Raw genomic sequence first — 14,989 nt, 5'->3', positions numbered from 1 at the left:
TTGATAAAGAAACACTGGTGGTCTTGTCCCTATCTAACAGTTTTCCAAGGCTTCCAGGTCATTACACTACTGTGTAATGCCATGCCAGACAAAATAAAATACAAGAAATAATGGGTAATTGTTGTGTTGGTGAACTCATAATACTGTGCTTGGAAGCAGGTCAGAATAGTTTGGCAGCAAAAGCAATTCTGAAATGGGGTGACAGTAATTTACCAAGCACTGGTGCTGGCACACCAACATCCGTGTAGAAAGCTGATCTCCAAATGTAAGGATGTTCTTTCCCAAAAACAGGAGGTGAAACAAGCATCCAGTGCTTGTAAGAACAAATTGTCCTCCTCCATATCTGACCAAATAATTCCTGGGCTTTACAGGAGAATTCTGTTTAACATTGAGCACCACAGTTCACGTTTAAGTATGTTTTGTGGTGTAAAACACACAGCATGTTCAGAATATTATTGGTGCTTATGTTCTGCTAACTTCTAAATGCCTGTTAAGTGTTTTTTGAATGGGATTGCTAATTTGAAGTAGGGCCTTCTGCCAGGAAGATCTAGAAGTGACAGATTTAACTAATTCTTTCTTCACTATTTTTCTCCTTTCCTTCCTTTCATTCCTGATTAACACTGAAATATTTTCTCCTCTGTTCATTTAAAACCTAGATTTCATCAAATACTTCCCAGTTGTCAAGTCCCGAGCCAGTAAAGCACTGCGGGAAGTCGGCACTCTTCCAGTTGGCAGAGGTAAAATTTATACCCATTAACATTACAATGGGAAGATTTGTGGTTTTTCCCCCCCAAAAAATATGAGTTGTATGAGGCTTTCTCTAGCATTAAATTCAGTATTTCTAGAGGCATAACTCTGTCAGTAAATAATTAAATAGTAAGAGAATTAGACAGCTGTAGTGGGCCTGGGAAACCTAGTTCTTCTTTATGCACTTGTAAATGTGCATCATTTATTGGCTACCATACAGAAGTTGTATTTCCTTTCAGAAATATTAACCTTATAACTGTAATAAAAACTAAGCCTAGGACAATAGCAAAGGCAAGACAATTGCATTCTTTTTAACGAGGAGGTAAATACCAGGATTCAAAATGTGAAGTTTTAGTTTAGAGACTGGAAGGTGTACTGCTGAACTGGAGACTCAAGAGTAAGAGGAGGAAAAATAAGCTTTGAGGTCATCCGGGAATCTGTGTAAAGAGCTGGCTGTTGAAGTATGACACAGAATTATGAAGCTTACAGTTGTCAGTAGAAATCAAGAAGACAAGGCAAGGTCCTCCAGGAGACGAGAAAATTTCTAAGAGTTTTCATTGTAATCTTGTAGAGGTCTCCTCTTTGATATGGATAAATCAAACTTTTGAGACTTGGCCTACAAATGTTAAAATGATATGCTGCTTTCCAAGTAAATAAGGGAGGTTCCTACCACCTTTCTCGTATACTTTTTGTTGTTGTTATTTTCAAAGTGATTTCGTACTTCGGTGAGGAAAATGATTCTTTGGATCCTTTCTAGCAGCATCCATGCATATGTTTTTGCTGCTAAGGCTAATCCCTCTCAGAGGAAAAAGAAAAAAAGTTTGGAAGTACTGAAGCACTGAAAGAAAACACTATGCTTTGAGTCTGCGTAGATGAGTACTTCATGTTTTGCATGGATGGTAATGCTACTAGGAAGATTAACTTTATGGAGATTTACATGAGTTGAAAAAAATTTACCTTACCCTAGAGACAATCTCTGGCAGGAATAGTGTTTATCCATGTGTGCTGCAACATTATCAGCAGTGCCAATGCAAGGGTCATTACCCTTAGCTACGATCAATGACTGTTGCAGCCCTGGAACAGCAGAAAGGCTCCTAACACACAATTGGAGACGCTAGAAGTTTCAGAGGTGTGCTTTGTTCTGAGACAGCAGTACTGTTCTGTAGCAGGGCTGTTGAGTCCAGCCTGACTTTTGGAAGTCACTGTTGAAGGTTGCAATGCAACTGTGAAGACCCAAGTGCAGGAAGCACAGGAGCCTGTCCACAGGAGTGCAGGGCTAGTGCTGCATTTTGTGGAAGAAGTGAAGCTTGAGTGTGGCGGTGTGGCTTCACTGTGTTGGACAGTTTTCCATGGTCTCTGTCTCAACTATTGTGCAGCTGGATTCCTACAAGGCTAATTCAGTATACAAAATTAGTGTTAAAAGCTCTGATTTGAAATGACAAAGGCATGCTAAGCACATCTTCCTTATCTCTAGTTTTTGTAGTAGATAAGAACTGTTGATTTTGTTTGTTTGTTTGTTGATTGTTTTTTGGAAATGTCTACTGGACTGGACAAATTAAGTGAGATTCAGCTTAACTTTTCAGATAGCAATTTTGGACCTGGTTTGGTGTATCCCACGTAAACCACACTCACATCGTCTCCAGGGCATCTTAAGTTTACAAGTTCATTTGGCAGACGTTTGTGCTGCACCACTGTACCTCCAAACCACAGATGCTGTGCACTGGAGGGGACTGGACTGCTGTCTGCATGCTGCTTGCATGGCAGAGATTCTGAGCGTGGGAGCCTGTCAGCTTTGGCATGCTGCACTGCTCTTCTTCTCCTACATCTCTCTTATGTGGATGTACCAATTTTATCTTATTTTTTCCCCACTCTGTGCCTTCAGTTTCTGTATTTCACAGATGGTGAGAAAATGTGAAAGCAGATGTAATGCTTTCCTAAAGATTTCTAAGAATTTCTAAGCTCTAAAAGCAGTTGGAGCAATCATGCTGCAGGCTGAAGCCTGGCAGGCTGCTAATGATCAGCTCTGCTAGGCCTTGTGCAGTGCCTGAATGCATGCTTTGTATTCAGCCTTCACTGCAGAGGGATGGCAGCGGTTGGATGCATGTCACCTCCAGTAGGAAAGGAGGCCTCTTGTGCTGCAGGGTACTCACAGCACTAACAATGCTTGGCTGTAAGCAGCATTCAGAGGCTTGAGCTGGAATCGTGAGTGTTTGGGAGGCACAGAGATAGCATTCTTAACTCTTTTTCTTATTTTCTGTATGTTAGTGATGAGTGTGATTTCTACAAAGCAGAATTTTGGGCCCATGATAGTTGGAAGCAGTAAAAACTGAGCTGATAGAGGTACTGGAATGGCTAACTGAAAGGGATGAAAACAAGTACTTTCGTTCCTCAGTTCCTAGAGTTCCAGTTCTTTCCAAGGAAGCAATTATAAGAAACCTACAAGACTGATCAGAGACTTTGGGAGCTATCCTTAACAGTAAACATTTTCTTCTTCATACATCTTGCTCAAAACTGTTGTAAAACACTAAAATGCTGAAGTAGATCACAATCTAATAGAAGAAAGTTTCTTTGAGAGTAATTGGACATCTGCTTGCGAAACAGCTTCCCATATGCTGAAGAGTAATCACGAAAGGTTACCAAAAGCTTGAGAATTTCTGCATTACTTTGGTTCCATAGCAAATTTGTCATATAAATACTGAAGTACATCACCAGGCAGTGCCATGTCCTGACAGAACTAAGCTTCTTATGCTGTGACAGTGAAAGGAATTAGCAAGCTAAAATCTAACAAAACCTTCAGAGTCATCAGCTGGATTGTGCATTGGTGTAGGTTGATGCAGTGCCCTAACAGAGCCCCTGGAGACTATTTACATGTGAGAGAGTATGTGCTTCAGTTCCTCCTCCAGAAAGAATCCTGTCAAGCACATCCCTGAATCTGGAGATAGCTTTTAATGTCCGTGGTGTTTTCCACTAGAGCAGTGGAGTAGTGAGGTTTTATTTGTAATGGCATGTACACGTCTATGCTTCTTTTTGATATGCTCATATAATCTTATGAATGCATTTTGTCAAGAGGAAGGAAATAATCCTTTCAAATGATATGTGATAAACATAAAATAATTATACTGGTGAAATAATGATTTCCTTTATTCTCCTCCTTTGTTTTTTTTTATAGATTTCTTCAAGTACATCCCATTCAGGTCCTGATTTAACAAAGCAGTGTGGAACATCAGCATTATTTCAGCTGGCAGAGGTAGTATTATAGTACTGATGACTAATTACTACAGGTGCAGTGGGGCAGAGAAGTTAATGATGTTGATCACCCAAGTCTGGAAGGCAGTACAATGCCTCAGTTATAATTATAACTGTAGTTTATAGAAATGTAAGTTTTTTTTGTTTGGGTGCCACATGCCAAGATTTCTCAAGATTAGCAATCAATTTGGAGACTTCTAAGTGTTCCTGTCACAGCTGATGAGAAGTACCAATCCCTGATATTAAAGGGGTTATCCAATTTCCACTTGTATTGCTTCAATCCCTTGTTTTAGGGATTAGGGTTCTGACTAGATTGGGTTGGTGGGGGATCAGAGTGGAATTGGAAGGAAGGGCTGGGTTAGCCTGTTCAAATTATTTTGTCACTACAAATACCTGTTAAAGGTTATTTTTTGCCTTTCATGCATACTATTGGAGAATGAGCAGGTTAATGACTTCTCTAGAAGGTCTGTTGCAAGTCTCTGAGCAGCTTCTCCACATAAGAACAGTTAAAACCAATGCCTTCTTACAGAAATATTGTATTTCTTTTGTTTCTAAGGTTTTTTAATTTTTTTTCTTTAATCTTGGTAGGTGTTCCTAATCTTAAAGACCAAATTGTGAGTTTATTTAGACCTTACAAAACAAAAAGCACTTTTTTGTAGCTACATATGTAGCCTTCTGTACTATTGGTTGCAGGAGAAGCAAAGGTAGAAAGGATAAAAAAATTCATTGATGAGCATGTTTAATTGACAAAGTATAATAAACGTTCAATGAGTTGCATTTGTAAGACTGATATTTAGCTTCTGGAAATCACAGGCTGGGCTTACATCTCAGTGCAGAGAAGCCACAGAGGTAGCCTTGTGCCTGAGCCCACCTCAGCATAGTTATGGGATTCTCAGCATAATCCAACCTGCTTAACCTAACACTGAGCTGCCAAAGCTTCATTGTTTCTATTGATCAGCCTAGTTTGACTTGAACCACATCAGGGATTTCTACCCAATATGATGAAGAAGGAATTCTGGAAAATTCTTTCAGAGTTCTATCATTGCTATCATATACTGGTGTAAGTGATCTTTTTACTTTGCAAAAATTTGAGAACTCTAAAATTGACCCAAGGAAAACTCAGTGATCTGCAGAGTGTATCCACTCTGACCACATGGTCTCTGTGGGCTGAGCTGCAGGATAGAGACACTGCTCATGTATGGTTCAAAGGAGGTCTCTTCCATCTCATGTCACTCCAGGTGGCTGATCAATTGACAGTTATTTTAGAAACAAAATAGAACTTGCAGTTCAGCTTAGGAAGCTTTAAGAGAGACAGTAAGAAGAAAGCCTGCCTTCCAAAGTCCTGTGAAGTACTAGCCTCTGTAGCAGTGTCAGCATGGCTTACAAGTGATCTAAAACTGAGCACATCTTCCAAGTCATGCTGAAGGAACATGGCAGTTTGAGGACTTTTTTATAGCTCTTCTTTTGAACATCACTGTTCTTCAGACAGAATGAAGGGTTTTGGTTTCCATTAACATTATCTCCAGGAGGAGATAACCATGGCAACTACTGCTGCTTTGCAGTTCTTTGCAGAATAGGACTGTGACATTAGAATAAAGATTTGAAAGGCTTTTATATTATCTTCCAAATTATTTTGCATGTTGAAATAAAGGAAGATGATTTCTGAGATTTGATCAATTTATTTAATTCACTCTTGGGGGCTGTTGGAAAGTGGGGGAGAGAAATTTTTGTGGAGATATTTGGAAATTGGGAGGGGTATGGATTTGGGACTTCAAGTAGCTTGACAGCAGTGATAGTGAGATACTGTATTGTTCCATTGCACTTGGGATATTCTGAAAAATCAGTCTAGCGGTGTCTTTCCAAGATATATAAAAGGCAGTTGAAGAACCATGGAAACACCACTTAGGTCAGAGTAATTTTTTTTTGTAGGTTTTTTTTTTGATGATGTCTTCTAGAGCAATAGAATCCACCAGTCTTACTCCTATTTCATCTGCTCATTAGAACTTCAGTTTTCTTTCAGTATTGTTCTTCAGCATAGTTTGCTTTCATAAATTAGGATCTTAGAGAGATTTCCCGTGTAGCCCTCCTGTTAATACAGGTAAGTAATGTTAACAGTTGATGTTTATTTCATAGTAACTATTTTTAACTCACTTTAGATGTGCCTTGCTTCGGAAGGGGTAAAAATGAAAGAACCTGGGAAAACAAAAGTGGAAGTATCAGAAGACATGACAAGGGAAATTCCAGAAATGGAAGTGGAAGAACTGGAGAAGACAACAATAAAAGACTCCTGTACAGGAAAAATAGAACAATCAGAGACAGAGCAAAACTGGGATGTGACAAAAGCTGAGGAATTAGAAACTGTAAAATGCAGTGACTTTACTAGTCTTGTAAAGGATAGCAATCCTTTTGAGAGAAACGATAACACAAAGGAATACATGTGCCGTTCTGCAGAGTTTTCAATAGCTGAAATGAGTATCCTTGGGCTAGGCAAGCCAGAAAAGTTGAAGAAGAAGAAGAAGAAAAATAAGTTGGACCGACACACAAACGAAAAATCCACCCCTAAAAAGCCTTGTAAAAAGAGACAGTCCTCCGAGTCGGACATTGAGAGTGTAATGTATACAATTGAAGCTGTTGCAAAAGGAGATTGGGGTGCTGAGAGACTTGAAGAAACTCCACGCAAAAAAGCCCGCCCATCTTCAAATGTGAAGGGAAGCATATTGGATACAAAATCACCAAAGAAAAAAGTGAAATCTAAAGAGAAGAAGACATCAAAGGAGAAACCCATGGAGACCACCAAAGAATTGAAGCCCCCGGATTTCCTTAGTATTACAGCCAACAAGGAAGTACCCTGTGAGGCTTCTGATAGCATTAAAGTGGAACCACTAACCCCAACAGAGGAAGTGGTGCCCCAGAGCTTACCGGAACAGGTCAAAACTGAGGACAGTGACTGTGTTAAAAAAATAGAAACCTGTGGCTCCAGGAAATCAGAGAGATCTTGCAAAGGTGCTCTCTATAAAACTCTGGTGTCAGAGGGCATGCTTACGTCTCTGCGTGCTAACGTGGACAGAGGTGGGTGGCTCTGACTGCTTCATTTACAGCATGAACCACAAAAGTCTGCCTGGAGTGGGAGGAGGAAGAGCAACAGTTTATGTTTAAACTGGAGTTTAAGAAGTGTGTGATGGGATTTCTGTGTCTGATCAACTGAAATACTGGGCTTGGGGGCTTCGTGGTCCAGGGCAGGTCATCTTGAGTCCTGCAGTCTGCATTCCTATTTATCTGAGCCTCTTTGATTTTGTCTTTCGTGACCTGAGATTTAGCTTTTTGACTGAAGGCTTGTCCAGTTATTTCATCAACCTGCTGATAGATGTTGGACCTGTGTTGCATATAGCCCTGAACAATTGCTTTCTGTGTAAACATCTCTTGAAGCTGTGGCTGTGAGCATAGTTACCCATCCTGCAAAAGGCAGTTATGTTGTGCTTTCTCTTTGGTTGTTAGTTTTGCTGTAGGTGGTGATCAAGAAAACTTGGTCTTGTGGAAGGATACATTTGAGACTGAAAGTTTCCATAAATTTTCATGAGATATAATGAAATGTATTTTTCCAAATAGTAGATTTAAATGGGTAATTATTCAAAATGGAAATGAAAGAGATATTTGTAATTTAGGTAAGTTTATTACTGTAAATCTACTCATTTATTTGTCTTCCTTCATAGCTCAAGGGATCCTGACTTTGAAGGTAGTATATATGGGGGGGGGGGGGGGGAGGGGAGGAAGTAAAAAACAGTTGCCAACAAGTTGATTATCTTGTTGGGACAGGGGAAAAATGATTGTTTTGTAACCCCTTCCGATGTCATAAATTTAATTGATGAATGGGTATGCAGGTTCCTTCTGAGCCCACCTTAGCACATTTTTCTAAGATGGGAAACAATTTTCTGTCTTCATCCCAGGAAAAAGAAGCTCAGGAAAAGGCAACTCCTCAGATCATGAAGGATGCTGGAATGAAGAAAACTGGGCTTTTTCCCAAAGTGGGACAAGTGGGAACAAAAAACTGAAAAGGCCTAAGCCAAAGGAAGAATTTGTTTTTGGGTAAGTTGCAGCATAACACTGTTCAACAAAGTTTTAATAAAGTCTGCCTGGTACCTTAAGAGCCAGTCTTCCCCATTGCACTTAGTGAATATCTTACACTCAAACATTTTAAACTGCATAATCAGAATTAGATGGAATTCCTTAAAATAGCCAACCCTGTTTGGTTGAGTTATACTCTAGATTCCTGTTGGTTATATACCAAAGTAATTTCTCAAAGATCTTTCCTAGTTTACACCATTGTAAACAAATTTGAATGACATTATTTGCTCACTTGCTTAAAAACAAACAAACAAACAACCCACAATGTTTACCTGCTCAAGAGATGAAGAGGGTTAATGATATTTTCAAAGCACTTCACAATATTTGAAGTTTTGTGGAGGTGTTCAAGTAATGCAAACAGAATTAGACTAGAAAAAATAGATTTCTTTGCCCACTTGAAATTGCTGGCAGAAGAAAACTAAGCACCAGTCTAATGTTTGCAGATAACTGTGATAAATTCACCACTTTGCCACTGTGGAGGCAAGATGTACATGCAGTAAAGGAATAAAGTATACCAGAATAATAATTAATGATTTCAAATGTGTTGCAGTAGTAAAGCTGCAGAGAATTACTCTTCTAGTATATGAATAATAATTTTTGTTAGAGTACTAACAGACTTATTTAACTGCAGGCATAGCTTGCAAATTCTTGAAGACTTCCAATTATCTGAATTCAAAGGGGGAAAATGAATTTTAAAAGGAGTAGATTTTCCATGCTTCACACTTAAAATGGTAATGTGTTTCCTTTGTGACAGCCCTTTTTATGACCTTTTTACAGCCTGGTCTATAGGAAATATGGCTTGCAGCTCACTCTGCAGCAAAGATGTTAAATTGATGAAAGTCTCCAAGCGTTCTCTTGTTTGGAATAGTCAAGAAAAATTAGTGGTATACCTTGCATTTTTAGTGCAGCACCTATAAACTTTGTAATACCTGAATTTTAAATTAAAAATTGGGAAAGTTTTAAGTCACTTTATGGCATGAAAACCAAATGCATCTCCGAGCAAAAAAAAAAATAATGTGGTTTTAAATAACTTATTCAAGGTGTAATGAGAACTGTGTAGTAATTCATTTGACAAAAACTGTTCTACTGGGTGGGAAAAATAGATATTTACAGACATTGCTTCCTGATTTAGCCGTGCCATTAATGAATATTGTTCAGTGAGCTCTGTAAAAGCAGAAGCAATAATTTGTGGAGCCGAAGTGCTGAAGAAGGTATTGCTTGTTCCTTGTTCCTTACCCAGCCTGATCTTCTGTCTGCTCGAAGAGCTGTTTTTACTTTTTACCCTCTCCTCCTGAATCTTTCTTGCTCCCTTCATCATCACCTTTCAGCATTAGGGCATCTGTCTGCTGGGGTCCCCACCACTTGCTGCCATTGGAATTGCTCCTTTCTCCCCTGACTTCCCTGTGTCCCCTTACCTTCTTCTCCATTGGTAGCTGCCCACGCTTGCCCTAGTGATCTGTGCCAGGTGTGCTTTGTCCATGTTCAGCTGAATAGGCATCAAACAAAGGATCATTCTGTGTACCAAAGCTTTCAGAATGCAATCAGATTGACATCCTGTTTCAAGAAAAATGCTAAGAATTGATGTTTCTTGTGGCAGTTCCAAGTGTATGGAGTCTGATGGCTATTTCTTCCAACAGTCATGCCAGCATCTATTGAGTTCTAGTTTTCTATAGCAAACATCAATTAAGATTGAGTAGAAAATGGCATTGTTCCCTTGTCATGGGCAGTTCTATTCTAGTCTACCTATCAGTGCAAATTGCCTTTTAATCAAACATTCTTGCTTCCGGTGATCCTGCCCAGTTGCAGATGTTTGCTGACAAGTAGTGCTTACAGATGATAGCACAGTCACTACAGCCAGAAGGGCCATGCCATACTAACCAGTTCAAGTGTTTTGTTTTCATCTAGCTATTACAAACAATATTATATCTGTGAATTTCTTGAGTTGTAAGTAAAGCATATTTCAGTCATTTGGGTCTGGCTGACCTGAGAGGAATGTAGGGTTTCCCGAAGCTATGAGATAGCTGTATTTCTCATGTCACAACCAATAAAATAAGAAGGGAGGAAATATAATCCCCCTAGAAGAAATACAAAGCCAATTGTAACCCTGAAGCACAGCATTCCAGAATTATTTTCTTTCCCCAGAAGATTGGATGACTTGCCATTTTTTTAGATAAAGTGGCATCTTTGTTCTAGTTTGAATTGTTATTTCCATTCCAGTGTGATGTGATTTATGTGAAATTGTCCAGATTGTTTATTTATTGGTTTTGTCTTTTTTTCATTCCCCTCACAGAACAGACAAATCTAATTTACAGATCTGTGCAGCTAAATGTCACCAGCATGACACTGATTTTTATTTTTACATTATTTGCATATTTTAAAACTTAATTTGTACTGAGTTACAGATACAGAATCTGGATTGTACATATTTATCCCAAGATTGGATTAATATAGTCTGTTTACAGTATGTGTGCATCTTTTCTACCTCTGTATATATATGTACATGTGTATGTGTGTGCACACATTCAAAGTATATTTTTTCTCCAGAAATGCAGTTGCATTTAATTTGGTTGGTTTTGTTTCCCCTTTAGCTTAGCAAAGTTGGAAGAAGAATTTGAAAAGAAATTCAACAGCCTCCCTCAATACAGTCCTATTACCTTTGACAGGAAAAATTCATCTGTTCCGAGGAAAAAGAGGAAGGTTGGAAGCGGCTCATCTGAACAACCAAAATCCAACAAAGGTAAATTAGTGTGTGGTACATTCTTAATCAGTAGCAGTGCTATGACAAGCTCAGAAATTTATACCTTCTTACCTTACTGTTATTATATATGTGGAAAGTGTGTAGTCAAAACATTTTTCTAGCACTGAAGCTACTTGGTTCTCACCTGGATTCGATTTTAGGCTGTAGTCTTAACTTCTCATTTTCATGCTGAGTAGAACTTGTTGCAGTTTGCACACAAAATAATTTCCTCATAGCAAACAAATTTAACAAAAATGGCAGTAATTGTTAAAAAAGTGAATTTGGCAGGTTTTCTCAGGGGAAAATAGGGAGAAAATGGCAGATCATCAACAAGTTACGTTGAAGTTTTTCAGAGGATAATTCTAAGCGGTTTTTCATTTAAGTGTACCTTTAGGCTCTCTAAATTAAAGCATAGGATACCTAAAGTGTCTGAATGAAATGTGATTAAATCTGACTTTTATTCCCCTCAAGACTTTAACTCTCCGTTGTCTGTTTGTTCTGATAAAAAATGTTTTGAATTTGCTCAACTCCATTGCTAAGAGTCATAAAGGAAGAGTCATAAAACTCATGACATGATTGGCTGTTTAATTTACAGACAACCTGTGTCACAGAGGTAGTAGAGAAGTGAATATATGTTAAGCAAGATGCTTTTTGACTCTGGCATCACAAAATCATGTTCTGCTACAATGATAGTATCATAGACTGGCTGATTTTCAAATCCAGTATGTGTATTTTAGCCAGGCAACCCAGGAGTAGATCTTTGCTTTTTAAACGCTTCAAAAATAATTACATTAGAATATGCAAGATAGAGCAGCTGTTCTTTTCTAGTGCATGTCAATTTTGGTATTGACTTCTGTATTTATATAATTAGATATGGAACAGACAGACTTTTGCAAATTTAGACTTGTGCTAGTACCAACTGAGTTATGACTCTCATGTTTTTCATGGGATGTATTTGACAGAACCTCTTTAATGTATGAATTATTTTTTTATTATTTTTTACAGTATGTTAATAAAATAGTCTGTTAAGCAGCATCTTTTGAGAATAAGATAGTCTGGCAATTGAAACTGTAATAGCAGCTGCTTGGATTTCTTGCTACAATATTTACCTGTTCAGGTGTCTGTATATCTTAAACAAACAAACAATAGCTGTTTGGGAATTGCATAATACAATGCCATTCCAGCCAGGTAACCTAGAACTGGGTTCTGCTTTTTTGCTAGGTTCCTAAGTACAAGCTGGTTTTTGTCCTCGTTTGCATCAATATTACAAAGCTTGGGAATATTTTCAGCCATGTCTCAGAAAGGTCAGAAGTATAACTGCAGGCAGATCACAACCCTGATACAAGTAGTTTTGGCACAGCCCTGAGGAAGCGGCTGTGGAGCTTTTGCCTGTAGCTGGCAATAAGGACTCATAAAGCTAAGCCAGCTGACTTTGTGCTGAAGCAGATGGCCGGCAGTCACATGAACTTTTCCACCAACTGAGCTGTGGGGTTGCAACAAGCAGCCCCGGGGGCAGGAATATCTGATGGTGACACCAATGTTTATGCAGTGAACATATAACCATAGCCCTGAAATAAATCCAGGCTGAGATATCACTATCTGTTCCCAATTCCAGTGAATGCTGAATTCACAACAGCCAGCTGAGAGAGCTGGCAGCTTGCATCAGCCATTCCAGCTTCCTAGACAGTGAGGGTCAGCTCTCAAAAGCTAACTTAAAACCTTCCCAATGTTTGTTGGGGTTTTTTCCTTTTGGAAAATAAAGATAAAAATCTCCAAAGTATAGGTGTTCCACGGGAGAAGATTGATTTTTAATTTTTCTTCCATATTTTTTAGAATTCTTGAAATTAGGATGTGAGCTGTGTGTTTGGAACAACCTGAACAAAACTGCACACAACCAGGCGTACTAGTTCTGTAGGGAAACAGCTCCAGCTGTGCCAAGCACCCATTAAGCTGAATTCCCAAATTAATTTGTGGTGTTCTGACAGATGATTCAGCCTAGACATGCTGTTGGCTTGTTTACAAACTGTGAGTCCAAAGACAGCTGGAGAACACTGACCTCCAATGGTGTTATGCATACTGGTCTACAAACTGGGCTTCTGCAAAACTGAAGCATGGGAAGCAGGCACATTGTGCGAAATTATCAATAGAGACTGCTTTGTAATGGTTCTGGGTTTTATTAATTACCATGTGTAAACGATTAGAATTCAGCAAAAGCAGTAGTGGCATTTTTTTTTCTTGTAGTGTGATGAGCATAAGCTGTTAAGAGGCAATGCAACTCTGTGGATGTGACTCTGTGTTGGGACATAGACCTTAACTTTGCTGTGCTCTGTCTTGTGTTTGGAGTTGTCTGCTGCTTTGCTCTTTCTTGGAGATGTTTCTGATGTAAGGTCCTTAAAAGAGGCATCCATTACAAATGGTGCCTACTAGTGGCTGAGGCCCCCACCTGCATTCTTTCCAAACAATAGGTAACGATCATTAGGGACAGGTTTAGCAAGCTGTCCTTAAAATTGAGACCAGCTTTTCCTGAATTATCATCTGCAGAATCATAAACTTCCCATGTATTTTTAGTCTTCAGATAAGTATATTTACTGCAGTCTTTGGATTAGTGCTTACTAAATTGCAACTAAAATCTGGACAGTCGGTTGGAGTAATGTGCACCAAAACTTAGACAGGATGCTAAGTAAATAAAAATAAAGGATTTTTTTTTTTTGCTTTGGAGGTGGATGGGTTGTTTCATAATTAGGTTTCTATGCCTTAAAGCAAATTAAAAAAAACAACAACCATATTTACCCTGCCTGACAAGGGTGCCACATTTGATTTTCTGTCAAATGTCATTAAGCAATAGTTACAGGGGGCTAAATAAGGAGATAAGCGTGATTTGTTGCCTGACTCAAACAAACAGGATTGTCAGAACATTTTTTTTTTTACTCTAAAGTGGAAAATCAGTAGATCAGTGGCCACTGAACCCTTCCACTATCTTGTCATGTGCAGTCCTCACTTCAGGTAGTTCTTTTAATATAAAAACACTTTTAATATAAAAACACTACAGCCCTGTGAAGTAACTGCTTTAAATCCATGCATAAGGGAAAGCTGAATTTTATTAAATGAAAGACTTTTTTTTTTCCCCAACAAGTTTATAAGATGTCCAAATTCTGCTCCTGTCATATTAACAAGAATCTTCAGTGAGAGGAGAACTGAACAAGCCACAACCTTTCTGCAAATCTCACCCCAAGCATTTGGTACCAGGGTTCTGCACCTACAATAGTCATGTAACAAAATGGCTGAAAAATGCAGCTCTCCTGAATCTGTACAGATGGCCTGCTCCAACATTCACTGGAGCTGTGACTGATTTTATTTTTCTTCTTTCCAATGGCATATGTGCCAAAACATCCTACTGCACAGAAGTCGTCAGTCTGCAGTGAGTCACTAATACACTTATTTGCAAAAATGAGCAGCAGATATAGTCATTATTTCTGCTGTGTGCTGTGAAGAAATGCTCACACACTAAGCACTAAAGCTCTCGTTTTGGGAAGGCAAGGGGAGGAAAGAGCATGGTACGCTGTCATTTATGAAAGGAATTTTCTACTTTTTTTTTTTTTTCTGTGGCCTCTAGAACTAGAAATAAAGCATCCAACTTAAAACGAATCCTTAAAACGAATCCTTCTCTGTGACATGCCTCTCAGCCGTTGCTTGAGTTTTTGGGACTCGGTTTTGAGCATTAGGGTGTCTGGAGATGGCGTGCTGATGTCTGGATATTTTGTGGTCTTATTTATCTTTTCCCAAATTTTGATTTCTGTAGTAGCTTTATTGTTGTTTTTGTTTTGTTTCGTTTTTTAAAGGCTGCCATTAGCCACAATGCCAAAGTATAAAAAATCTTGGTACTCCTATACCTGTTTGTCTGGAATTTACCTTTCTGGCTGTATTTTGAAGTGTTATTGGAATGGAACCTGGTTTCTATGAGTATTGTTCTCCTAAAGTTAGATCCTTCTAGCAAGTACGACATGTTTTCCTCCTTCATTCCTGATGTACAGAGTTAGGCAGTGAGCAAAAACTGTGGATGCATAATGTGGATTTACCTCGTTTGCACTTCACTACACAGTTAGAGTGTAAGGGAATGTATGTCCTATGTAGAGTGTA

At 38.8% G+C, this 14,989-nt stretch overlaps 1 protein-coding gene across 1 annotated transcript in view; it reads left to right on the top strand.

Moving 5' to 3' along the window:
• The window catches only part of BBX (BBX high mobility group box domain containing), a 125,730-nt gene that overhangs the window by 93,045 nt on the left and 17,696 nt on the right, over positions 1 to 14,989 (top strand). Inside the window, exons 9-13 of the mRNA XM_065741976.1 lie at positions 657 to 737; positions 3,917 to 3,994; positions 6,150 to 7,062; positions 7,938 to 8,076; positions 10,704 to 10,852. Of these exons, the coding sequence (XP_065598048.1) occupies positions 657 to 737; positions 3,917 to 3,994; positions 6,150 to 7,062; positions 7,938 to 8,076; positions 10,704 to 10,852 (1,360 nt within the window). The remainder of the gene's footprint in view (positions 1 to 656; positions 738 to 3,916; positions 3,995 to 6,149; positions 7,063 to 7,937; positions 8,077 to 10,703; positions 10,853 to 14,989) is intronic.

The sequence above is a fragment of the Cyrtonyx montezumae genome, unplaced genomic scaffold (genome assembly GCF_038088225.1).
Source record: "Cyrtonyx montezumae isolate F1298 unplaced genomic scaffold, pur_monq_1.0 scaffold_3, whole genome shotgun sequence".
Taxonomy (NCBI): domain Eukaryota; kingdom Metazoa; phylum Chordata; class Aves; order Galliformes; family Odontophoridae; genus Cyrtonyx; species Cyrtonyx montezumae.
Note: the sequence above shows the minus strand (reverse complement) of the source record. Positions and strands in the feature narration are given on the sequence as shown.